We start from the raw sequence: 27,633 nt of genomic DNA on the forward strand, positions 1-27,633 counted from the left end.
ACCCCTAGACAGTCCTAGTTAAATTCTCGCTTGAGAAATGTCTCTTTGATAGTAAGGTACTTTATCCAGAAACGATTTGATACTGAGATAAAAACGGCTGCATTGAACCTTTAAATCAACTTTGAAATTCGCACGCTTTCATACACGTGAGCCTAGTAGGAAAGATGGCTGCTTGTGCAATACGACGAGGCTTTCTGACTGTTGTCAGTAAATACAACAAGAAACAGACACATAGAATATTGGGTGTTATTGAAGGGAGTAGTGGACTTGAGGTGAAGAGGCCCCGGTTACCGTGTTTAGCATGTGGATTGCCCAACATTCAGCAGACGAGGTTCATGTCGTCACGGTAAGAGGTACCTTCTAAGCTAATGTGTCCTAGCTAGCTAGCTAATGTAAGTTAGCAAGTCTGTCCACTGTCTTGAATGCTGCATCATTGATGCTGCCATGCCTCCACTACTTTAGCTGTCGCCGCTAACTATAAGATTGTCAAGCTAGTTAAGCTAGCCATAGCTACCTGGCTGAGTTTACAAGCAATGTACTTCAGTTTTCTCTCTCATACAGTACCAGTCAAAAGTTTGGACACCTTCTCATTCAAGGGTTTTTATGACTATTTTCTACATTGTAAAATAATAGTGAATACATCAACTATGAAATAATACATATGGAATCATGTAGTAACCAAAAAAAGTATTAAACCAATCCAAATATATTTGAGATTCTTCAAAGTAGCCACCCTTTGCCGCGATGACAGCATCGCACACTCTTGGCATTATCTCAATCAGCTTCAGTCTCTGAACAGTTTCTTTTGAGATGTCTGTTACTTGAACACTGAAGCAATTTCTGAGTCTGGTAACTCTAATGAACTTATCCTCTGCAGCAGAGGTAACTTTGGGTCTTCCTTTCCTGTGGTGGTCCTCATGAGAGCCAGTTTCATCAAACCACTGGATGGTTTTTGTAACTGCACTTGAAGAAATGTTCAAAGTTGTTTACATTTTCAGATTGGCTTACCTTCATGTCATAAAGTAATGATGGACTGTCATTTCTCTTTGCTTATTTGAGCTGATCTTGGACTTGGTCTTTAATCATATAGGACTAGCTTTTGTATATAGCACCCCTACCATGTCACAACACAACTGATTGGCTCAAACACATTAAGGAAAGAAATTCAAAAAATATACTTTTAAAATTAAATGCATGCCAGGTGACTAACTCATGAAGCTGGTTGAGAGAATGCCAAGTGTGTGCAAAGCTGGCATCAAGGCAAAAATTGGCTACTTTTATCGCTTTGGATAAAAGTGTCTGCTAAATGGCATATATTATTATTATTATTATATTACTTTGAAGAATCTCAAATATAAAATATATTTTGATTTGGTTAACACTTCTTCTGTTGCTTACTACATGACATATGTTATTTCATAGTTTGATGTCTTCACTATTCTACAATGTTGAAAATGGTAAAAATAAGGATATTTGAATGAGTAGGTGTCAACTTTTGACTGTGTGTGTATGTAATCTCGCTAGGTAATGTAGGAAAATGAATGCTCTGATTAAGTTAACCAACCAACACTTGGCAAGAAGTCCGCTTGGATAGAAACTTGCAGAACTGAACTTACTTGAAAGTGCCCAGCTATAATATATGATTGGCAGATATGTTGCCTCGAGCAACGATGATTGCCACATTGCACAAATCTATTTGTTTTTAGTATATCCCAACTTACATATCAAACAGTGTCATATGTTGGCACTTTGTTGCGCTTGATAACACACAGTTTATAGAGCTTAACTTGCAAGCAGAGCTGTGCATATTTTCAGTATTCATAGCTAGACTCTGAGACCGTTTCTATCTTCAAGCCATCAGACAGCTGAACTCTTGAAATGGACTGATCACCTGCTCTGATTATCTTCACTGTAGCACACATTCACTCACTCATACATACACACACACACAGTGCATTCTGAAAGTATTCAGACCCCTTCCATTTTTCCACATTTTGTTATGCATTATTCTAAAATTGATTAAATTAAATTGTTTCTTTCCCACTTAAACCCCATAATGACAAAGCAAAAACAGTTAAACACTTTTGTTTGTTTTAAATGTGTGTGTATGTATATAAGAAATGAAATATCACATTTACATAAGTATTCAGACTCTTTAATCAGTAATTTGTTGAATTACCATTTTCAGAGATTTATAGCCTTGAGTCTTCTTGGGTATGACGCTGCAAGCCTGGCACACCTGTATTTGGGGAGTTTCTCTCAATCTCTGTCAGGTAGGATGGGGAGTGTTGCTGCACAGCTATTTTCATGTCTCTCCAGATATTTGATTGGGCTCAAGTCCGGGCTCTGGCTGGGCCACTCAATGACATTCGGAGACTTGTCCCGAAGCCACTCCTGCATTGTCTTGGCTGTGTGCTGATGGTCATTGTCCTGTTTGAGGGTGACCCTTTGCCCCAGTCTGAGGTCCTGAGCACTCTGGAGCAGGTTTTCGTCAAGGATCTCTCTGTACATTGCTCTATTCATCTTTCCCTCGATCCTGACTAGTCTCCCAGTCCCTGCTGCTGAAAAATATCCCCACAGCATGATGCTGCCACCACCATGCTTCAGGGTAGGGATGGTGTCGGGTTTCTTCCACATATGATGCTTGGCATTCAGGCCAAAGAGTTCAATCTTGGTTTCATCAGACCAGAGAATCTTGTATCTCATGGTCTGAGAGTTTATTAGGTGCCTCTTGGCTAACTCGAAGCGGGCTGTCATGAGCATTTTACTGAGGCATGGCTTCCATTTGCCCACTCTACCATAAAGGCCTGATTGGTGGAGTGCTACAGTGATGGTTGTCCTTCTGGAAGGTTCTCCCATCTTCACAGCGTAACTCTAGAGCTCTGTCAAGAGTGACCATCGGATTCTTGGTCACCTCCCTGACCAAGGTCTTTCTCCCCCGATTGCTCAGTTTAGCCTGGCGGCCAGCTCCAGGTAGAGTCTTGGTGGTTCCAAACGTCGTCCATTTAAGAATGATGGAGACCACTGTGTTCTTGGACATTCAATGCTGCAGACATTTTTTTGTACCCTTCCCCAGATCTGTGCCTCGACACAATCCTGTCTTGTTTTAAGGACAATTCCTTCGACCTCATGGCTTGGTTTTTGCTCTGAAAATGCACTGTCAACTGTGGGTCCTTTTTATATAGACAGGTGTGCCTTTCCAAATCATGTTCAATCAATTGAATTTACCACAGATGGACTCCATTCAAGTTGTCGAAACAACTCAAGGATGATCAATGGAAACAGGATGCACCAGAGTCCCATAGCGAAGGGTCTGAATACTTATGTAAATAAGGTATTTGTTTTATATTTTTAATAAATTAGCAAACATTTCTAAACCAGTTCACTTTGTCATTAATTTAATCCATTTAAAATAAGGCTGTAACATAGCAAAATGTGGAAAAAGTCAAGGGGTCTGAATACTTTCCGAAATCACTGTATACTGTACATGCATTATACACTCACATAACGGCTGCTGCTACCAGTCTCTTATTATACTGCACAGAAATTCCTAATTTGTTGAGGAAAAACATCCTCTTTTCCCTCAACCCTTGCTCTCTTCACATGACACATGTATGCATTGCATGCACAGGACCAATAGGGCCTGACCTATAGCATATCATAATTGCATCAATAAATTGGTTGTAACAAACTACATACAGCGTGACAGCTTGATAGATGCTGAGGACATGACAAATAACCAGGAATGTTTACTGGTTGTTCAGGAGGTGAAGGGGAAGTCGGATGTGTGGAATAAATTTGGCTAGTTGTGGAAAATACTGGAGCTCAAGAAAAAGATAAGTAGCAAGTGCTGCGTGCATATTATGTATGCCAAACGGGTGCTGTTAGATTACAATATAATTTTCCTGACCATTTTGAACAATATAAATCAACACACCAGAGATTCTGTAACAATTTGTTTTGTAAAGCCTTTATTACAGCAAAGGCTAAAAGCAGTCTCATTCGTGAATGCAATTTCCAAAATGGAATGGTTTATTTATGTACAGTAATTATTCAAGGGTCGCATCATTTATTTTATTGTGAAACTAAAATCCTTGATTGCCTTTCAAATCATAAGTGACTCGTATGCTGAGTGACGACATGAACGAGTACATTTTTGATTGATACACTACTGTAGCCTATCGAAGTATTGAAATAGAGGCTTAAGTAAGTTACGCTATTAAGACTGAACTGTTCTGAGGCCTACAGTCGACGGTGGTTATACAAGGCTGCTATACTAAGCTTACTAATGATAATGACATTATTTTGTATTGTTATTATTGTTATTATAATGATCATAATAGTAATAACAATAAGGAGATCAAGAATAGGGAGGGTTATTATGAATATAATGTTTTACAATTTGTAAGTGTAAGCAACGCTAAATAAATGATACCAGAGAGGCTGAAAGTGGAAAGATTTTATTACAGCATAGCAAAGAGGATCTCTTATTTCTGTAGATGTATATGGATCATTTATGAAGCCATGTATTTTTAACAGTTTGGCTATTGTTTATAGACCTAATTAAATTGGTGTTTCCTCTTAGACAATTAAGGCAAGGACTGTCTTCCCGTCTGCTGCCTCCACCGTATTGTTCTCAACACCAATATGCCGGGTAACTTAGATTTTATGCACATAGCAACATGGTCTAGGAAAAGGCGCCAATTCAACAGCGCACCAATATGTTTCAGAACCTCGGACAGTGATCGCTATCCAATGCGGGAGAAAGCGCATTTGTTATAAAATATTATTTGCACCATTGTTCTTCCCTAATATAACCATATACAATTTCACAGGCACATCTTAGTGATGGACTGTGCCATTCCCATGGCCTTAACAATGGATTATTCCACTCAGATGCGAATAAGAGGTGTCTTGTGCACACTTATTTTTCTTTGCTACTGCTCGACTAAAGAAATCTCGGTCCACCAACAGCCTATCGACCAAACAATTAACCAGTCTACTAAATGGGGCCAGCCCTAGCTGCAATCATGGTTGCTTTCGGACTGAGTTCAAAGTGGGAGTGTTGTAGAATTCTTCTCGGGTCCAAAAAGAGAACAATCAAACCCAAATCAACCCGTGTTCTAATGGGTCCGGGTCTAGGACCAGACCCGAGTGACAACATTTAGTTAACCAGAAGAGCAGCTAGGCTGATAAACGAATAGATCTATATGTTGGCTAGGCCTTCTGTAAGTCAATAAATGCACTTTATTAGCATAAAATACATATTCTATGGGCTATACAGAGCTGTGGTCCGGTCTATCAGCTGTAGTTCCAGAGACCCGATGACAATCAAACAGGACAAAAACCGAAAAATTAGAATTTCGGACCCAGGCCCACTCAGGTGTCCGGGTGGACCCATGAAGACCTTGACTGTAGACCTGCATGTACACTAAGCCACTTATATAGAAAACGTGACATTGGAACACTAGTAGAAAGTTGGCAACATATCTGGCCTATATTAGCTAGTTCACTTTTTGTCTGAGTGGAAGAACGTAGAGAGCTTTGGGCCTATCTGCTGTTGACTATATAAGGGAGCAGGTTGGCTTGAGCCGGCACAGAGTAAATGGGTCCAATTTCCTCTGCGCCCCTCATGCCAAGGGAGTGAACGCGGAGGGCTTGCGTTGACATGGAGCCCAGAAGGTTAGCAATTGGAAGACCGATCCAGTTTGTAATTCTGACTTTAGTTTATGTAACCCTTTATGAAAGATATTACTGTCCTGTTTCTCACCTTTTCTCCCTGAATGAGAACTTCTTTTTGTTATGATGAAATCTCCATGAAATGAGGAAACATGTTAACGATCTGACCCTCCATTTATTTAACAATGTATTTGTTATGTCATTTCACCAGCCTGGTCGTGCTTTCTTGTCAGTGACCAGTATAATAATCCGAGGGACAACCTCTGCCAGTAATCGCCAACGCAGCTGATGAACATACAAGCCTTCGGGCTGAGCTCTTCCACTTCCATACCTTCTGATAATAATATGGATGTATTGAGGAGCCACGCAATATCACCCCCCATGTTTTGAGGAATAGATCCATAAATGTATGAGGGACTTGAACACAGCCAGCTGTTGCTCCCAGTACCTTGTTGATTATAATTCAGTGAAGAGTCAAAGGGAATGACGAGATTAGACGTGGTATTTATGTTTGTTTGAACTTTGATAAATCAATGTGTTTTTATTTAATCTTGTCTGATTTGTGATTGAGATTTAGCTTTAGTCCAAGGGGTTGACTAGGCGATGACCCGTGTGTTCCTGTCATCCCAGTGCTCATGTTGTGTATTGTGTGTACTTGGTCCTTTTCCAAGCTGCTGCAACACTTGGCTATTTGAGACTGTATAACTACATTAGTGTGATGTACAGGTCTTCTTGGCTCCATAAAGTTGGACCCAGGGACGATCAGACCTGGACCTGATCATTTAAATTTTAAAAGGGGGAACAGTCAGACCCAACCCGACTGGACCCGATGACAACCAGACCTAGACCCGTACCCTAACTTTATTTATTTTATTTCACCTTTATTTAACCAGGTAGGCCAGTTGAGAACAAGTTCTCAAATACAACTGCGACCTGGCCAAGATAAAGCAAAGCAGTGCAACAAAATCCACACAAAGTAACACATGGGATTTTGACACAAGTGACAAAAAAAAAATGTTTATCAGCCAAGTTGCTCTTCTGGTTAACAAATAGGGTCGGATCTCAGGTGTTCGGGTGGACCTGTGAACACCTCTAGTGTGATGTGATTTTGCTCCAGTTTGTCATAGTGTGGCCTGTGTTTGGCAGGAACAGGCCGGAGGGGAAGGTTCTAGAGACTGTGGGAGTGTTTGAGGCGCTGAAGCAGCACGGCAAATATGAAACAGGCCAGGTAAGAGAGGCAGCGCCATGCGGTTTACCCACCCAGACCAGAACTATTGGTCCTGGCCTTCCCTCCTCATAATCATCTTTTGCCTCGCTGTCATAGGCCTAAACATTAGGGGCCGGCTTGATTCCCAGACACAGATTATGCCTAGTTTTGGACAAAAAAAAAAGATTTGTCATTGCGTTTGCTTTTTAGTCCGGGACGATTCATAATCTGTGTCTGGGGGAAACCAGACCTCAAGTCTTATGTTTCTCCCTGTTTTCTCCTCAGCTCTTCCTTCATAGTGTGTTTGGCTACAGAGGGATCGTGTTGTTCCCCTGGCACGCCCGTATCTATGACCGGGATATCATTTCTCCCATGTCTGACAGGTGCGTATCACATCTCAGCGGTAGGGCCAGGAGTTATTTTATTTTGTTGATGTGTGTTCTATGTTAATTTGATTGGGTAATTTGTCTTATCATTTTCAACACCCATACTCTGTCGCTCAGCAAGCCAGAGCCTCCTGGTTCTCACGGGTCAAAAGAGGTGAAGGGGAGAACTCATACCTACTACCAGGTCCTCATCGACACGCGGGACTGCCCTCACATAGTACGTTATCACTGAACACTACCAATGCAATGTTTGTACTGTACATACTAGAGGTCGACCGATTATGATTTTTAAACCCCTTTACCGATAATTGGAGGACCAAAAAAGCCGATACCGATTTAATTGGCCGATATAAAAATAGAAATAAATATTTTTTATTTGTAATAATGACAATTACAACAATACTGAATTAACACTTATTTTAACTTAATATAATACATCAATAAAATCAATTTAGCCTCAAGTAGATAATGAAACATGTTCAATTTGGTTGAAATAATGCAAAAACAAAGTGTTGGAGGAGAATGTAAAAGTGCAATATGTGTCATGTAAAAAAGCTAACGTTTCAGTTCCTTGCTCAGAACATGAGAACATATGAAAGCTGGTGGTTCCTAACATGAGTCTTCAATATTCCCAGGTAAGAAGTTTTGGGTTGTAGTTCTTATTGGACTATTTCCCTCTATACCATTTGTATTTCATTAACCTTTGACGATTGGATGTTCTTATAGGCACTTTAGTATTGCCAGTGTAACAGTATAGCTTCCGTCCCTCTCCTCGCTCCTCCCTGGGCTCGAACCAGCAACACAAAGACAACAGCCACCACATCGAAGCAGCGTTATACATGCAGAGCAAGGGAAACAACCACCAAGGCTCAGAACGAGTGAAGTTTGAAACGCTATTAGCACGCACTAATTAGTCAGCCATTTCACTTCGGTCACACCAGCCTCATCTCGGGAGTTGATAGGTTTGAAGTCATAAACAGCGCAATGCTTGACGCACAATGAAGAGCTGCTGGCAAAACGCACGAAAGTGCTGTTTGAATGAATGTTTACGCGCCTGCTTCTGCCTACCACCGCTCAGTCAGATACTTGGATGCTTGTATGCTCAGTCAGATTATATGCAACACAGGACACGCTACATAATATCTTGTAATATCATCAACCATGTGCAGTTAACTAGTGATTATGATTGATTGTTTTTTATAAGATAAGTTTAATGCTAGCTAGCAACTTACCTTGGCTTACTGCATTTGTGTAACAGGCAGTCTCCTTGTGGAGTGCAATGAGAGAGGGGCAGGTCGTTATTGCGTTGGACTAGTTAACTGTAAGGTCGCAAGATTGGGTCCCCCGAGCTGACAAGGTGAAAATCAGTTTTTCTGCCCCTGAACGAGGCAGTTAACCCACCGTTCCTATGCCGTCATTGACAATAAGTATGTGTTCTTAACTGACTTGCCTAGTTAAATAAAGGTGTAAAAAAAAATAATAATAATTTTTAAACGGCAATCTGTGCCCAAAAATACAGATTATTAGGAAAACTTGAAATCAGCCCTAATTAATCGGCCATTCCGATTAATCAGTCGACCTCTAGTACATACTGACTCGGCCTAAATGATGACATCTGCCAGTCTTGTAGTTGTTTCTCCTGTTGTGTTGATAGTCTCAAAGGTCTCAGACCGAAGCAGTCACGTTCCTGGCGAACCATGACGACAGCAGAGCCCTCTATGCCATCCCAGGTAAACGACACATGATCTGCTGCTCCCTGGGTAGTAAATGGCTGCATGCTTTGATTTCGTTTCAAACAGAACAATTGGCTAGCAGTTTTTAAAATAGTTTTTTTTTTTTCAATCCCACAAAAATTCTTTGAGTTCTTATCCGCAAATGGCACTGTCAGTGTGTGTATATAATTTTGGCTTCCGGGTGATTTTTGCATTACTACCCTAGTTACGACCTTGTACTACTTCTGTCCTTGCCAGCCTCCTGACTGACTGCCATTCTGCCTGGCTGTCATTGTGTGTGTTTCAGGTCTGGACTATGTGAGTCATGAAGACATCCTGCCCTACAACTCCACAGAGCAGGTCCCCATCCAGCACGAGCTGTTTGAGCGCTTCCTCATGTTCAACCCTGACAAAAGTAAGCTCCAGCCACTCGCTGTTTTCCGGTTTCCACGTATCATTTCATTGTACAGCATAGTATAAACGGAGTACAAAACATTAACACTTTCACCCCCCTTTGCCTTCAGAACAGTCCCTATTTGTCGGGGCAGGGACTCTACAAGGAGTCGAAAGCGTTCCACAGGGATGCTGACCCATGTTGACCCTAATGCTTCCCACTGTTGTGTCAAGTTGGCTGGGATGTCCCATTCTTGATAGACATGAGAAAATGTTGAAAAATCCAGCAGCATTGCAGTTCTTGACACACACCGGTGCGCCTGGCACCTACTACGATCCCTTTATCAAAGGCACTTAAATCTTTTGACTTGCCCATTCTCCCTCGGAATGACACACATACACAATCAATGTCTCAATTGTCTCGGCTTAAAAATTCTTCTTTAACCCGTCTCCTCCCCTTCATCTACACTGATTTGAAGTGAATTTTACAAGTGACATCAATAAGGGATCATAGCTGTCACCTGGATTCACCTGGTCAGTCTGTCATGGAAAGAGCAGGTGTTCCTACTGTTTTATACACTCGGTGTACATTTCCAGTTATTTTTGGGAATATTCACAAATGAACTTCTATAAAGTATACAATTTTTCAGTTTCTAAAAACATTCAGTAGTACTATAAAGTGTTCAAATGTTTATTTTACATTCACAGGTACTGTATATCAATATATCTAGTATACAATATATCCAATTATTTTGTGAGCATTCACACGTGTATATGACTGTAAACCGTGTGTCCAGCCACCCCAGCTCCCCCGTTCAGTGCGAGGGACACTCTGAAGGCATGGCAGGAGAAGAACCATCCCTGGCTGGAGCTGTCCGACGTGCACAGAGAGACGACGGAGAACATCCGGGTCACCGTCATCCCCTTCTACATGGGCATGAGGGTGAGGACGATGTCACTGTTGGGACTGTGAGGCTCTTTCTCAAAAGATATCTGTCCTCTCATTGCCGCTTCTTTCTACTGCACTAATCTGAAAGAACGGACCTGGTGAAAGCCAGTGTAATGAGTAGCTTCCACCATGTTGTTTTCACCTCGAGTCTTTTTCAATCAGTGCTGATGAAGTGGAGGACAGGTTAAGACGTTGAGAGAAAGCCACAGTGTTTTAATTGTCAGTTCCTATCAAGTAAATGGTATACACGGTCCAATGAGCTCTTTCAATAATGTTTTGCTCATTCCTGATTCCTCCCACTCTGCTGTGTGATTCTTATGATGAGCTTGAATCTACCTGCGCACATAGAATAAATACAGTATTTTCTTTCTCAGGATGCTCAAAATTCTCATGTGTATTGGGTAAGTAAACTTTTTTTATTTTTACAATTCCCTGAAAAAGGACTAATAATTTCAACTTTTACCAATGTATGATGTAAGCCTCGTATATCCAGTCGAGGATACAAATGTAGACCATCAGAACGGCGACATAATGTGTACCAAATTCACCAAAATGTGTGTCTCACAGTGGCGGTACTGCATCCGCCTGGAGAACATGGGAAGTGAGGTGGTGCAACTGAGGGAGAGACACTGGAGGATCTTCAGCCTGTCAGGCACACTGGAGACGGTCCGGGGACGTGGGGTCGTAGGCCGGGTCGGTAGTACAACCGCCTCCACACAATGGAAACATTACCAGCTGGCAAAATACTTGCTTCCTCTGTCCTTGTTTCCTCAATTCCTCTCCAAGCCAATTGGATGAGAGGATCTAAGGTCCCTTCTTCAGGCAACCTTCAAGGGGGAACAAGGACAGAGGAAGCATGTACAGCCACTCATAGAGTATATTACCTCCACGACTGAGTAGAAGCCATAACCAACCGTTTTTGTCCCCAGGAACCAGTGTTGTCCAAAGAGCAGCCAGCCTTCCAGTACAGCAGCCATGTTTCCCTTCAAGCACCCAGTGGACACATGTGGTAAGTTCTTCCCAGCTTACCCTTGCCTTCTACACACAGTAACATGTCAAAGGAACTGCATTATTAACACGAGTATTGCTGTGGTAAATGTCAATGTAGCTCCAAAAGGTCCTTTTGTTCGATAAAATCCTTCTTTATAACCCCGAAAACTCAGTTTAGCTGGCGCACTTTATTCAATAATCCACCGGTTTCCCTCCTTCAAAATGCATACAAACACAGAACGCGCTCTCATCCACACGTATTAAAACAATACAGCCAAAATAGGAGCCACTTTGAAAAACTACATTCTAGCTAATTTTTCGAAAAACCAGCCTGAAACTCTTTCTAGACTGTTGACATGTAGTGGAAGCCTTAGGAACTGCAATCTGGGAGGCTTTCGCCTCATAATAAACATGACAGCAATTGGAAACACTGGTAGGCTGAACTTTTTTTTTTTGGATGGTTTGTCCTCAGGGTTTCGCCTGCATTCAGTTCTGTTATACTCACAGATGTTATTTCAACCAATTATATGCATATCATAGCTTCTGGGCCTGAGTAACAGGCAGTGTACTTTGGACATGCTTTTCATCCGAACGTCAAAATACTGCCCCCTAGCCAAAAGAGGTTCAACCGATTTTGCTATTTGTACTTGGTCCTTGTGGTAAAAAAATAAGCTGGGGAAACTGAAAATACTGATTGATGTTTGACTGAATCTTGCACAGATTTACAGGCAAGTAAACAATCTTAAACGCAAGAGTAATTAAAAAATAAATAACCTTTCTTACATTTAGTACAGAAGTGTGATGGTCAAGATTCTAATGATGCTCTGTGTGCAGGGGAACATTCCGCATCGAGAGGACGGACGGCTCCCACTTTGATGTGCGCATTCCCCCGTTTTCCCTGGAGAGCAACAAGGATGACAAGGCTCCCCCGGCTGGCTACACCTTCTGAGGCAACGCAGCAGCAGGGCCATGTCCCTCAGCGCAGTCGAACAGCCAAGCCGTCCTTAGGAACGGATCAACCCTTCCTCTGCTACTTCTTCCTCATTGATATTTTAAGAAACTGATTTATTTGAGCACATTGAAATTAGATGTTCAATGAAAAGGGACAAAAATTGGCCTCCCAACATTTGTAGCTAATGAGAACTTTTGCTTTTTAGTGGGAAGGAGAAGGACAAGCGTTTGGTCACAGAGGTTGTTGCTTGAGATCGTTCTGCATAGGCAGAATGGCACGGTGAGCACTGATGGTATTTGCATTTATTATTATGAGTGGGAATGAATTATTCCAATGGTTTCTCTCAGCCATAATCGCTTGACCCAGAGGTAGACGTCTAAAGCTAGGCTCCCTTGGTGTTTTTATTTGTGTTTCTAAATGGTTTAAATCAGCAGACCTGGTGGGAAACCATTGAAAGGACTTTACTAAAGCCAAATAGAACATGTCCAATAGGAGCCCTACTCTTTTAAGAGACCTCAGTCAAGTCTAGACCTCCATGTTGCTCTGATGTATAGTATTATGCAAATGACTCTGTTGTGCCTGTTTGGCTTGTCTGTCACTTTGAGCCTCCCTGATGGGGCATGTGGTGAAACATGTAGAAAAGGGAAAGAGAACCTTGGTTATGTCTCAAATGGCACCCCATTCCCTATGAAGTGCACTATATAGGGAATAGGTTGCTGATTGGGATGATGACCATTGAACGGAACAAGAAAGTGGAATACAGGAGGAGTCAGTGAGCTAAGGATGTCGTAGTGACCCCCATTGATTACTAACCTGTAGGTTTTGTCTGATAAGAGGGCCGGGTTCAGGAGAGTGATCTGTTTCAGGTATGAATATCATGCATAGAGCAGACATGGTTCCTCATTCGACATGACAGCGAATCATGTCTGTTCCACACAATGTATTTAGATCTGAACATTTCGTATTGTTATTTGACCGTGGTGTGTGTTGGTGAGGGAGGTGTCTGGGAGACTGACCGGGTGCTATGCTGCTCGAGTCTGTCGTATCCAACCCTTTGAGTCAGTTCTGTGGGTTGAAGTCTCAAAGTTTGATTTTTGCCTTGTTTAGGGAAGAAAATGTTTTTTTGATAGATGATTTGAGATGACTGTGTAATGGTTGAATGATGTTCTGTGACAAAGTTGTAAAGACAAATAAATGTACATTTTAAAGAAATGGCCAGGTATTTACTTTATTGATTAGCCAATGGACAGTGTTTTTCAAACTCAGTCCTCTGGACCCCAAGCGGTGCACGTTTTAGTTTTTTGCCCTAACTACACAGCTGATTCAATATATCATCAAGCTTTGAGTGTAGTGTGAAGGCAAAAACCAAAATGTGCACTCCTTGGACCGAGTTTGGGAAGCGATGGTCTATCCTTGCAGGAGAGTGGGGCATTTTGGCTGAGAAATGGATCTGTGTGCACTCAGCATAAAAGGACACCCCCTCCCCCTCTTACTGGTCATCTAGAAGCCTCATAACTGAAAGAAAACCAGTAACATGGCAACCAGGCAGTCACTCAGATTTGAGTTTTTAAAGCCATCATGAGCCGACACTATGAAAATTAATTTAATAGTCTCTTAATGCGTTTGAATAGGGCAACTAGCTCAGCTGACATATAGCATATACTGTTGCTATAGGTGTAGTTCCTACTAAGGGAAGGTTAGAGTAAACAAACGGTACATATTAGATTATGCTGAACAGTTATCATGATCACTGAGGGCACACTGCTTGACAAAAACCCCTACAAACATGCCCCCATCTTTCCTGTTGTATCTCTGAGCTGTGATTTGGTTCTTGCACATCTTGAAATCATGATTGTGAGGTCCTTTTTTAAATGATTGAACATGAAATGTTATTTGATGGTTATTTGTTATTTGATACTGAATATAATTTTGACTCATTTCAAATCTAACTGATGACAGCCTATCAGCTGCAAGGTTTTATTTTAAATCTGAGAAATAGTCTACTTACTTATTTAGAGAAACAACTATACTATTCCATAGTTTCATACTATGCTATAAAACAATACTATGGCCCTAAAATAAATATGTAATTCCACGCAGCCAACACTAGAGGTCCATATAACGCAATACAATGATTTGCACTTCATGTAAACAGACCAAAGCTGCAGATTTATGTCATTTGAAAGTCTGCAATTACGAGAGAAAGTGTATGAAGTCTTTGCAATGTGCTTAATGTACAGGCGAAGGTCCTAATGTTATCTAAGTATTTACGTGTCATAGGACTGAGTGTTATTAATTATTATAGGTTATTATAGGTTATTGTAGGCACTAGAGTACCTTTACATTAGCCCACCCCATCCCCAGACACCGTTCAGAAAAAAAAGGCAAAGATATCATGGATGTTGGCCTAGCTACAGTTGCAATATCCTTTTGGCAGGACGTCTTTGTAGTGGGGAGCAGTCTGCCCAACCCCATCCCACAGTGCCAGGACTTGAGGAGAGAAGCGCTCACACGCACTGTACTCACGGCGCCTGCTCTGGTCCGCTCCTTCGACAGTGCGCAGCCTATAATTCAGCACAGACAAGAGACACCCTTGACCAGTTCCCGGACTCTACCCTAGGCTACTGCTGACCACGTTCTAACAGGACTTGCCTCGAAGAGCGGAACATGGGACCAACGAATCCATTTTTTTGCAAAGGAAAAGGTTGACATTACACATGAGTCATTTGGAGAGGCAGAAGTGTATAAACAAACGGAGCAGATAAAGATGAACATTACCATGCCCTGTCTCCGTTGCCACTACCACATTCGTTTAGCTTCTTTTTCATTTTCTGCACAGACGCAGAATAGGTGGAATTATTGATTAAAAGGGAAGAGGATTCCAATGTGGACGGGAGAGGAGACACTCGTGACAATGAGAGTCACATCAATTTAGGAGCGGCCCTTCAGAAGATAGCCGTTTATATGTGAAGGACAGAAATGAAGTCGTCTCCAGGATAGCGCTGTGAGCGAGTGCATCCGATCGGAGTTTGCTGGCGATCTGCGGGGCTGCTGCTCCCCGTATTTGCGGCCATGCTGCGGGAAGCATCCTCCGAGCTCTTCACCGACTTGAGGGGCTTTTACCAGCTGATTGTTATTACAGTGAATTCGTCAAAATGATTTCGTTGTCTTGAAGACGGCTATTCCCGAGGCTTTTTTGCAATATTTGTTTCATCGTTTGCTAAAGAACTCTGCGCAGAGAGAGCTGATCATATTTCACATAGCTCTGACATTTGTATCCTAACAAAATTCTGTGGAAAACATGTAATTATTTTTAGACTATGTTCCGTGAATTGCGGAACAAAAGTTTTGGGTTTTGTCCCGGGTTGGGTAGTGTAGGCCTATGGGGTCAAGTGTTTCTCTGTTTGTGTGTAAAGTCGGCACGCATAGCAGCCAATTCGCTCAAGCTTATTATATGAGTTAGGCATTGTATTAAAATCTGAATGAATGTGTTGGATGTTTCCCCTACTGGTATTGCACTCTAACAGCTGGACAGTGTACTATTCACGAGGGGACAGGTGTGTTGTCCAGAGAGTCATTTGGAGAATGAACCCAGAGGTCCTATCCACTTTAAGCCCTTTATGGGGGGGGTAATGTTTAGTGCAAAAACAAATATTTTTATGCAAGTCAGCCTTGCATGACTGCCTTGGGGAGCAAGTCATTTCTTACAGCAGATTCTAACATCCGAACATGGGCACCAAACAGACCAAAGGTGCCGGGTGCCAAGAGGCTGGGCCCAGCCCACAGCACGGGTGGAAACGGACCCCTACCAAGGAGAGGGGTGACATCTTCACCTCCTTCATGTTGAGGTCAGGGGACCGGCTGAGTCGTGGAGGGTCCCCTCCGCCTTACCAGCGCCGGATAAGCATGATCCAGGAGATGATGCTGATGGCCAAGCAAGGAAAACAGGACAAGGCCACAGAGATGCTGCAGACACTCCGGCAGGTGTGTGTACGTGTGTGTGTGTTTATATGTAAGTGTGTGTTTATGGTATGTTCTTGACTGTGTGCCTGTGTGTGTTGTTGTGTGCTTGTGTTTGTATGTGTGTGCTGTGTGTGCTCCTGTGTGTTTGTGCACCTTTGTGCTTGTGTGTTCGTGTGTGTGTGTGTGTGTATTTATGTGCGTGCACGTGTGCGTCTCATCTACTATAACCCCAAATCCCATGTCAATTCACTGCAAATCCTAGTCTGAGTCTAGCTTACATCAACTCTGTTCAAGTCCTTCACTCGGCCAGGGATACACAGATGGGAGGGAGGTGCGTTTCAGAGGACAGAGGAGGGCAGACAGATGGACTGATGCTGAGACGGGTAGAGAGGTGTGATCGTCAGAAAGCTGCGTGTGCTTTCTCTCAGTTAGGTCGTGATTAGCTCTTACCACGGACACGCCAACACCGCGTGCCCACCGCACTTTCAGGGACGTACAATAACTAGAGGGACCGTCTGTCTGAGTGAGGTGAGGACGTGGATGCTAAGGAAGACCAACTCAAACGACACCTCCCTTCGATGTCACACCAGGGTCGTGTGTTCGCTCGGCACGAAGCCGAAGCTGAAGAAACGGGGAGGTGCTACCTGAACTTGGCCAATATGAAACGGTCGTTGTTGTCGTTTTCCGTTGAACAATGTTATGAAATGTTTTGCTTCGGTGTGCCCTGATGAATATGACCCAGCATTGGAATACAGTCATTTGACCAAAGGATAGTAGGTCAACTTAGATGACAGATAGCTGTTGGTGTAAATGACTATCTACAGTATCTGCTCTTGTAGGGACACCATAACAAGCCGATGAGATGCATCCTGTGAATCTCACGTCCCTCCCGCCCTGCACCTCCTTTGCCCCTCTGTCAATGGTGTTTGTGAAGAGCGTAACTCTTCCTGGGCTGTGTCGTGTTGCTGAAACAGATGCCCAGAGGTTCGGCTCGCCTTCGCTGCTGATGCAATTAGAGGAGTGGCACACTTTATGGCTCCTCTGTGATGCCATTCAGCCAGGCTTGATCGGCCTGTGGGAGAATGGAGAGAGAGAGTAGCAAAGGAGGGAGAGAGTAGCAAAGGAGGGAGAGAGTAGCAGAGGAGGGAGAGAGTAGCAAAGGAGGGAGAGAGTAGCAAAGGAGGGAGAGAGTAGCAAAGGAGGGAGAGAGTAGCAAAGGAGGGAGAGAGTAGCAAAGAAGGGAGAGAGGATGAAATGAGGGAGAGAGGATGAAATGAGGGAGAGAGGATGGAATGAGGGAGAGAGGATGAAATGAGGGAGAGAGGATGAAATGAGGGAGAGAGGATGAAATGAGGGAGAGAGGATGAAATGAGGGAGAGAGGATGGAATGAGGGAGTGGGAGAAAATCAAATTAAAGTGTGTTTGTCACGTGCGCTGAATACGACAGGTGTAGACCTTAAAGTGAAATGCTTACTTACAGGCTCTAACCAATAGTGCAAAAAAGGTATTAGGTGAACAATAGGTAAGTAAAGAAATAAAACAACAGTAAAAAGACAGTAGCGAGGCTATATACAGTAGTGAGGCTATAAGTAGTGAGGCTACATACAGACACCGGTTAGTCAGGCTGATTGAGCTAGTATGTACATGTAGATATGTTTGAAGTGACTATGCATATATGATGAACAGAGAGTAGCAGTAGCGTAAAAGAGGGGTTGGTGGGTGTTGGGTGGCAGGACACAATGCAGATAGCCCGGTTAGCCAATGTGCGGGAGCACTGGTTGGTCGGGCCAATTGAGGTAGTATGTACATGAATGTATAGTTAAAGTGACTATGCATATATGATAAACAGAGTAGCAGACAATGCAAATAGTCCGGGTAGCCATTTGATGACGTGTTCAGGAGTCTTATGGCTCGGGGGTAAAAACAGTTGAGAAGCCTTTTTGTCCTAGACTTGGCACCCCGGTACCGCTTGCCATGCGGTAGTAGAGAGAACAGTCTATGACTGGGGTGGCTGGGGTCTTTGACAATGTTTAGGGCCTTCCTCTGACACCGCCTGGTGTAGAGGTCCTGGATGGCAGGCAGCTTGGCCCCAGTGATGTACTGGGCCGTACACACTACCTTCTGTAGTGCCTTGCGGTCAAGGGCCGAGCAATTGCCGTACCAGGCAGTGATGCTCTCGATGTTGCAGCTGTAGAACCATTTGAGGATTTCAAGACCCATGCCAAATGTTCTTAGTTTTCTGAGGGGGAATAGGCTTTGTCGTGCCCTCTTCACGACCGTCTTGGTGTGTTTGGACCATGTGGGAAAAGTAGTGGAAAGGAAAGAGAGGGGAGGAAAGGACAGACAAAGAGTAGGAAAGGAGGGAGAGGGCAGGAAAGAGGGAGGGACTGGAGGTAAGTAGGGAGAGTGGAGGAAAAGAGGGATAGGGAGAATTTGGTAGAAAGAGCTTCTCCTACTAAGGTGCTTTTACCTCATAACATTGATCACCAGACATAATTAAGAAAGAGAACTTCACTAAGCATCCAACTTCGCGATGTGGTTAAGGCCCACATGAAGCTCTATCCGCCAGATCCCACCAGACCTATACACTTTATATTGAATATCGGACAGGATTTCATCGATTGGTTCACTCCTTTTGTCGATCTATCACCCTCGAGGGTTATTGATTTTCATTACTTCAACACTCGGTATAATTTGATACGATCAAATGAGTCTCGCATAGCCGTCATATTGTCGCCTTCCCTGTAAACATTTCGAGCTTTGCCAAAATAGAAACCTGGAAATAGAGGCTATGTAGCAATCAATCCATGTGCTAACCCATCTCAGAAGATGGAGGTTCCAGGTTGACCGCGCCAGGGTTAACCTGTGGATCATAGTGGTGAGGTCAGACAATCCTCAACCATTTAAGGATTTTTGGTGCACTAATTGATCGTTTCCCCCGCTTATAAATATCTCAGCATCTGGATTGACAAAAAGCTTTCTTTCAAAAAGCATGTTGACGAGTTAGAAATGAAAATAGGCTACTTCTTTAGGAACCGGTCGTGTCTTTCATTAACTAGCAGAAAACAAAGGGTTCAGTCAACATTCATTCTGGTTATTGACTATGGTGACGTCATCTATATGATTATGGCGATATTGTCTATATGAATGCATCTGCCGCTCTAATTGGAGGCAGTTTATCATAGCGTGTTGCGCTTTATTACCGGCGATTGGTTCCAGTACACACCATTTCATTATGTATCAGAATGTGTGCTCCTCGAAGTCTCGTAGATTTGATGCACGGCGCTCTTTTTGTCTATAAAGCCCTCTTGCATAAACTTCCACCGTACCTTACCTCATTGTTAACCTTCAGACGTATAAATGACCAGACCCGGACTCCCTTCCATCTCCACCGAGTTCATCTGCTTTGAGTTTTTATTTTGACGCCTTACGTGGAATGATCCCCAGAATTCCTTAAAGTTGGTGCAATTCAGGCAGATGTTAGAGGGGACCATGTGTTTGTTTCAATCATAACAATGTGCTTGTTTCATATGATTGTGTTTTGCTTTTTGGGTTTTGTGTTTGCTTTATATGTAATTGATGTGTATACAGATGTGTATAGTGTAATTGATGTGTTCATGCAGGGCTCATCTGCGAAAGACACTGTGGTCTCAGCATGACTCCCTGCTTGAATTAAAAAAACAAATCCCTGCTGGTTGTTGTTCAGAGATCAGAGCCTCTGTTTACAAAGCGTCTCGTAGTAGGAGTGATGATTTCGGATCAGTTTTGTATTGTCGACCAGACTGAATTAGATTATAAGGACGGGAGACCTGATCCTAGTTCAGCACTCTTACTCTGAGACACTTTGTAACTATTGGTCCAGGCTGAGATGAAGCCATGGAGGGACACACAGTGTATTATCATGTCATTATCAATCTTCTAGCTCTGGCTCTGCACACTTAGAAAAAAAAGTGTTCCAAAACGACTGTCCCCATAGGAGAACCCTTTTTAGTTCCAGGTAGGACTAAAAAAAACCTTTAGGTTCTAGATGGCACCTTTTTTTCTAAGAGTGTGGCCCTCCGTTTCAAAACACACCCGCTACACTTATATGATAATGCCCTCGAAGCCGGTGTTTGGAGGATATATTGGCATGGGTGTTGTTAGGCCAGAGACGAGGTCAAGATCTGGCAAACCGTGAAAATATATCCTCCAAACACTGGCTTTGAGGCTATTAACACTTTTATACAACGGGTTACCAACATATTCAAATAATGATTGAATAAAAAACATATTTCGATAAATGTATTCATACTATTTCAGTCTTCCACGAGATATAGTCCCAACACAAATCTAGGGTTGCTACCCAAGCCAGCTGGTCGTTTGTTTTATCGGTTCGGTTGCCAGAGACGCGACCCAGTCGTTCAGTCTTTCTGTTCTGGATCTATGGACTCGACCCAGTTGTTCATTCTAAATGTTCTATATCTATGGACTCGACCCAGTCGTTCAGTCTGTCTGTTCTATATCTATGGACTCGACTCAGTCGTTCAGTCTGTCTGTTCTATATCTATGGACTCGACCCAGTCGTTCAGTCTGTCTGTTCTATATCTGCCATACTGTCGTTCAGTCTTTTTGTTCTATATCTATGGACGCGACCCAGTCGTTCAGTCTTTCTGTTCTGGATCTATGGACTAACCCAGTTGTTCATTCTAAATGTTCTATATCTATGGACTAACCAGTCGTTCAGTCTGTCTGTTCTATATCTGGACTAAACTGTTTTCAGTCTGTCTGTTCTATATCTATGGACTCGACATCCAGTCTGTCTGTTCTATATCTATGGACTCGACTGAGTCGTTCAGTCTGTCTGTTCTATATCTATGGACTCGAAGTCGTTCATTCTAAATGTTATATTGCCATACTGGCTGGCAACGTTCTTATCTGTTGCTTGCTAGCTAGCCAATTACGGCTAACTTACTGTCATGTCAAACAGTGCAGACAGAATAACAGCAAAGTAGCTGCATTTGCATTTGTTTAAACTGTTTTCTAGTGACATTTATTTGGAAACATCCATAATAAGCTGATGAGGGGAGATTTCGTCTGGCATAGAAAATGTGCTCACTAGTCAGGACACTGTTGTTCAGAGGAGCTAGCCAACAACACAGCTACAGAAACACAATCACTTCAAACTGAAGCTGGAAAGACTGCAAATTAGCTACATTTCGTTTAGTTTGACCTGTTTTCTATTGACATTCCTTTTTATATTTCCATTAAAATGTATATTAAGTCAACTTAGATGACAGATAGTCAGATAGATGTCAGATAGATGACAGATAGTCAGATAGATGACAGATAGTCAGATAGATGACAGATAGTCAGATAGATGACAGATAGTCAGATAGATGTCAGATAGATGACAGATAGTCATGGCTGATTCATAATTTCGACTGGCTGAGCTGAAAAGCTGCCTGTCTCCCCACGACTCCCGATACATTCATTACTATGGGACAGCTAGAGATCAAATTTGAATATTGAAACAATGTTGCAAATGTCGGAGAGACAGACAGCAAGGATTATACAAATCTCCGCTGTTGAAAACCAAATGCTAATCTAAAAGATGCTTTTTATAGTAGTGATCAAATGTATTGTGGAATAGACACTGGCTGGAATATGGTTTTATCCAATCAGCATCCAGAATTAGACCCACCTGTTGTATAATATAGTATAATCACCATGCCCTCAGTCCACACAGCAACAGGTTGGTTAGAAACTAAACGGTTGATTCTGATGCTGTTACTGTTTGTCTTGCCAGTTCATTTGGGGTTAGAAGACCGAAAGAGAGAGAGAGATTTAGGTAGAGAAAGAGATGTAGAGGGAGAGAGACTTAGATAGTGAGAGGGAGAGAGAGTGCCTGTTCTTCAAAAAAGATGGAGAGACTGAGAGAAGCATCTCAGTTCACTGGCAACCAGGTGCACCCCGTTGTTGCCCGGATACCATGGAATTTCCCATTAAATTGGAATTGATTAATGAAGGGGCAGCTCTGTTAACCCCTAATGTACCGAAAAAACCCTCTTCATTTCTATTTCTCCTCAGTCCGTTTGCAGGGTTTTTGCAAGGAGTCCACTGCTTTGATGATGAATGTGGCTAATATTGATGTGGGGGGAATACTCTAATGAAAGACAATGTATTGTCCTCACTTCCCCCGCTAACCCCCCCTCTCACGCCACCACTTCACAGTTCCAATCATTTTGCGGCTTTAGTTGTCATAGCCGTTCATTTTTAATACCGGACAATTGACATAAAAAATGCATGGCCTTTTCTTTGCTAGAGGGAATTGCTGCTTTCCGTCCTTTCTCTCTCTCCACCTCGGTCTCATTCTGCCTTTGTCGTGTTGTTTTTACATCGGCTAGAACCACAGACCGCCCCCGTCACCTCCACCCCTCACCCCTCTCCCCTCACCAATTCGCGGCCAAATCTGTAACTGCAGGTACCTAAACCTGCTGTGCTGTGCCGAAGATAACACACAGAGATGTCAGATGCGTTTCCATTTAGGGGTTTTCTATTTGTAGAGCGGCTTGATTTCTTACCGCTTCGCTCGGCGGGCACTGGGGGAATCGCCTCCCTCATGTCCTGTGACTCATCCAGCTGTCATGGATGCATACACACACGCACACACACACACACACGCACGCACACACACACACATACACACACACACCCTCAAATGGCCGCACGCCACACAGTTCTAACGTTGTTCATGATGTGGCCCCAATGCTAGGGTAAACAGGGAAAAAAAGGTGTCGTGTGTGTGTATTGAAACTGCTGTGATCCACCTGTTGATATTCCTGGAAGTCAAGCACATGTGTAGTAGCGACTTGAGTTGTCTAAACCTCTTCTGAAGTGGTTGGTCTCGCAGGTGAGGGGTGAACGCAGGTGAGGGGTGTCCGTGACATTTACATTTACATTTAAGTCATTTAGCAGACGCTCTTATCCAGAGCGACTTACAAATTGGTGCATACACCTTAGGCTCTGATTCTCAGAGAGAGAGGGAGAGAAAAAAAAACATGTTTGCTGACCAAGTACCTAACCTCAAGATAGCTGCGAAGCCAAAAAGCAATCCATCGTCTGCCATGGATTGAGCTTCAGATAAAAACACTATTTCCCCACAGGTTTCTACGTTAGGGAGCGCAAGCAAATCCAAGGTCTTTGCATGAATTGACAAAGACTTCCCGCGCCTGAAGGAAAAGTCGTGTTCCCCTTTCCTGGTGCTGAAGTCTACTATCTGTTAGTGTTTGAGTCAACGCTACTGGATCAGCAGGTTTCAGTGTTAAGTTTGCATTAGCAGTGGTGCATTTGTGAGTGTTTGCACTTTTGTTCATCCCACCTCCGAGTGCAAGTCAATAAGGACGTGTGCTAGTTTCCTGTATGCCAGTCAGCCACTGTCACATAAACTAACATAATATTGATATATCGGATCGGAGGTGAATTCTGTGTTTTGTAGGGCCCAGAGGTTGTCTTGACAAAGCGGTATAACCTCCGGGCCCGAGGTAAAGGCGAGTTATGGTTTTTGCTGGTCCGGGTCACATGGTTGGTGAAAACCACTGGCTCTAATCATGTAACCCGGTTCCACATCTCTCCTGTCTCTCTCTCTCTCTGTCTGTCTGTGTGTAGGACTTGGGGATGGAGTCCACGTCTCTGGATGACGTGCTGTACCGCTACGCCAGCTTCAGGAACCTGGTGGACCCCATCACCCACGACCTCGTCATCAGCCTGGCCAGATACATCCAGTGCCCCCCCAAGACCGGCCCGGTAGGACACGAAACACTCCATGCACACAGGAACGTGTGGACACGCACACGCGTGCAAGTACATGAATGCACACACAGACACACACGCATACAGTGTACCCTCACACTTGCAAGCACACACACACACACACACACACACACACACACACACACACACACACACACACACACACACACACGGGCACAAAATACATGTACAGGTGGCTGCAATTTGTGGTTGTTGGATGGGATGAGTTAAATGTAAAGTGCGTTGAGGCCTCGTGCACAAACGCATGTAAACGCAATTAGTTATTAATCCATTATAACGTGCTCCTCGCAGATACGCTCCCCCATCACAACATTAACTCTCAGACCTATTTCATTCAGTGTGCTGGTGCAATGAGGCCATCTCTTTTCCTCCTGTCTTTGGGCCGGAAATTAGGTTATAGATATGCTCTGAGTGTGTTTGTGTATGTAATGATGAGTGCATTTGTGTGTGTGTGTGTGTGTGTGTGTGTGTGTGTGTGTGTGTGTGTGTGTGTGTGTGTGTGTGTGTGTGTGTGTGTGTGTGTGTGTGTGTGTGTGTGTGTGTGTGTGTGTGTGTGTGTGTGTGTGTGCGAGAGAGAGAGAGAGAGAGAGAGAGAGAGAGAGAGAGCAACAGAGATATACCATCCAAGCATCAATTTGAGCCAGGGGAGTGGAGGGAAGGACATTAATGACTATCAGAACTCTGTGCTGAGGCCATTCTCTCTACAGTACAGTGGACTGATGATCGGCTGGTGAGATGCTGTAGTTGAAATGGAAATGCACTCACATTAATGCCAATAGGGATGTGAGGAAGGTCATGCTCTCGCTCTCATCCACCAGTTCCTCAGCGAGTCTTCCACTCATTAACAACCCAAGTCAGAGAATTCATTAGATTGGCTCAAGACCCCTCACGGCGTGAATTAAATCTCTGCATTTTTAGAAAAACGTCATCGTGCCCAGAAGGATTAAAATGACCTACTCTCATAAGGATTTCAATCTGTTTTAGTTGTATAGATGTATAATTAGATTGAGATAGTTATGATGGATAAAGAAGGATTAGACCTTTTGATAACACTCATGCCTAATCCTTTGCTTTCTCTAACAGGCGTGATTCTGTCTTGCTCACCGAGTGAGATGATGAAAAGAGTTGGCGGTGGGTAGATGGATGTGGCGACTGGGAAAGAGAGACAGAGATTCTCATTATGGAAGGAGAGACATGTCTTGCAGGGAGACGGATAGCAAGAGACGGAGGGAGAGGCGGAGGGAGAACAGGCAGGCAGGCAGACAGACGGCAGGGGGAACGACAGGCAGACGGCAGGGGGAACGACAGGCAGACGGCAGGGGGAACGACAGGCAGACGGCAGGGGGAACGACAGGCAGACTGCAGGGGGAACGATAGACAGACGGCAGGGGGAACGACAGACAGACGGCAGGAGGAACGGCAGACAGACGGCAGGGGGAATGGCAGGCAGACGGCAGGGGGAACGACAGACAGACAGACCAGCAGTGCCTTGTTCTCCTATATGAGTCACACTCTGAAAATACTGGCAGCCTTCCGAGCCTCAGTGCTGCTGCTCCTCTCAATGGAGCGAATCCAGCACAATATTACCACACACACACACACACACACACACACACACACACACACACACACACACACACACACACACACACACACACACACACACACACACACACACACACACACACACACACACACACACACACACACACACAGACAGTGAACATCTATATTTGTGTAGTAACCAGTAGTTTTTTTTGTTTTTTAACAGTACTACTGATATTGATTACTGCATTGTTGGGAAAGCATTTGCAAGAAAGGTATTTCACTGTACTTGTTCACGTGACAATACAACTTAAAACTTATAGGAAAAGTCTCTGAAAGACCGATTCAGCCCACATTCCTCCTGTTACTGCTCTGCCACAATTTGAACCCGTACAGGTCGTGAACCCAGGTGTTTATTTTTGACGGCTCTTTTTCTTTCCCAGTCTGCTGCCGCTTTCAGCCCTGTAACAATGTAGCGTATTTATTTCAATTACATTTAAATGTAAACAATTGTATTTTTCCTGTGCGGGAACTGCTTGTGCGGAGTGTTTCACACAGTTAGGCTTCGCGGTAACCCGAAAGCATGAGCGATGGAAGGATGTTATTGATAACACCATGACAACGCATAACACCATGGGTAAACGACTAGTCCACCTGCGTCACGAAGAGAGAGACTATTTTGTTTCTGGGTGCTGATGAGAGAAACAGATTTATGTGTTGATGTAGTAGAGAGAAAAAGAGAGAGAAAGAGAGAGAAAAGCAAGCGAGCACGGAAGGCAGGAAGAAGGAGAGGGAGTAGGTGAGAAGGAGGGCTGGAGAGAGAGTGTGTCTTAGTGTGCACTGTAAAAATAGAAGGTCTCAAAACACCATGATTGTGTAAACCGTGAAATGTAGTGCCGGTAAGCTTGACATCTGGTGTTTGAATGTAAACCCAATATAAGTGTTTCCTTAGACACAAAAAAATAGTTTTAAAACAGAAATGAAGGACTCTGAAACGCCCAAAGTGGCTCTTCAACCTGAATATTGGTGTTTTTAAGGAAGTGCTGTAAAAGGCAGCATCAAAACACCAAGATGTTGTTTTTCATACAATCAATGGTTTACAAATTCAAATGGTTTATATCCTAAGTATTGATTCATGATAAGAGCCTATGGAGAATATTATTTTTTCTCTTTATTATTTGCTGATTTATTTTTGACAGATTAGAATCGGGAGGGGCAGTACGATGGTACTTTTCATTTACGTTTTACCCACTCAACCTCACAGCCACATTGTAAGAAATTATTCTGGGGTGATTTGAATAAAAAAAAAATCTAAAATCTAAACCAACATATACTTAATAAAAATGATTGCAAGTCGTGCAGAGCCCGTGGCCTAGCGCTAAACGCAGCTGACTTAGACAGGTCACCCCTCTCCCCACTAAAGACCGGGGTTAAATTCCCCGGCACCATCCGATGCACCCCGTCCAACCTGACAGAGCTTGAGAGGATCTGCAGTGAAGAATGGGAGAAACTCCCCAAATACAGGTGTGCCAAGCTTGTAGCGTCATACCCAAGAAGAATCGAGGCTGTGATCACTGCTAATACTGCTTCAACAAAGCACTGAGTAAAGGGTCTGAATACTTATGTAAATGTGATATTTCTGTTTTACAAATGTAATACATTTGCCCAAAATTCTAAAAAGCAGTTTTTGCTTTGTCATTATGGGGAATTATGTGTAGATTGATGAGGGGAAAAAACAATTGAATCAATTTTAGAATAAGGTTGTAACGTAACAAAATGTGGAAAAAGTCAAGGGGTCTTAATACTTTCCGAATTAAGCGTGTGTGTGGAGAGGAATCCCTCAGTAGCCCAGCATATGCTGCTAGTCTGCTGCCTGTATCAGAACAGTGGAGATGGGGTCACATCCCAAATGGCACCCTATTCCCTACACAGTGCACTACTTTTGACCAGAGCCTTATGGTAGTGCACTATGTAGGGAGTAGGTTGCCATTTGGGACGCAGAGAGTTAGCGCCAGTGCAGAGTATTGATAATCACTAACAGACGGGTC

General features: G+C 43.3%; 2 protein-coding genes across 3 annotated transcripts in view; both read left to right on the forward strand.

Moving 5' to 3' along the window:
• Nucleotides 1–23: 23 nt before the first annotated feature.
• Nucleotides 24–13,480, forward strand: LOC118397225 (polymerase delta-interacting protein 2-like). Of its 2 annotated transcripts, none has more exons than XM_035791775.2 (11): nt 24–346; nt 6,826–6,907; nt 7,172–7,269; nt 7,390–7,489; nt 8,927–9,002; nt 9,292–9,399; nt 10,175–10,320; nt 10,701–10,727; nt 10,894–11,019; nt 11,256–11,335; nt 12,151–13,480. In XM_035791775.2, the coding sequence occupies exons 1-11, from the start codon at nt 165–167 to the stop codon at nt 12,263–12,265; spliced, it is 1,140 nt and encodes a 379-aa protein (XP_035647668.1). In that variant the 5' UTR covers nt 24–164; the 3' UTR covers nt 12,266–13,480. The 2 variants fall into 2 exon arrangements, with proteins under 2 accessions (XP_035647668.1, XP_035647669.1); XM_035791776.2 differs by having other exon boundaries at nt 6,832–6,907.
• A 1,210-nt stretch (nt 13,481–14,690) lies between these two features.
• Nucleotides 14,691–27,633, forward strand: part of LOC118397226 (leucine-rich repeat-containing protein 75A-like) — a 26,758-nt gene continuing 13,815 nt past the window's right edge. The window contains exons 1-2 of the mRNA XM_035791777.2: nt 14,691–16,252; nt 23,876–24,013. Coding sequence (XP_035647670.1) covers nt 15,998–16,252; nt 23,876–24,013 — 393 coding nt within the window. The 5' untranslated portion in view covers nt 14,691–15,997. The remainder of the gene's footprint in view (nt 16,253–23,875; nt 24,014–27,633) is intronic.

The sequence above is a fragment of the Oncorhynchus keta genome, chromosome 18 (assembly GCF_023373465.1).
Source record: "Oncorhynchus keta strain PuntledgeMale-10-30-2019 chromosome 18, Oket_V2, whole genome shotgun sequence".
Classification (NCBI taxonomy): Eukaryota; Metazoa; Chordata; class Actinopteri; order Salmoniformes; family Salmonidae; genus Oncorhynchus; species Oncorhynchus keta.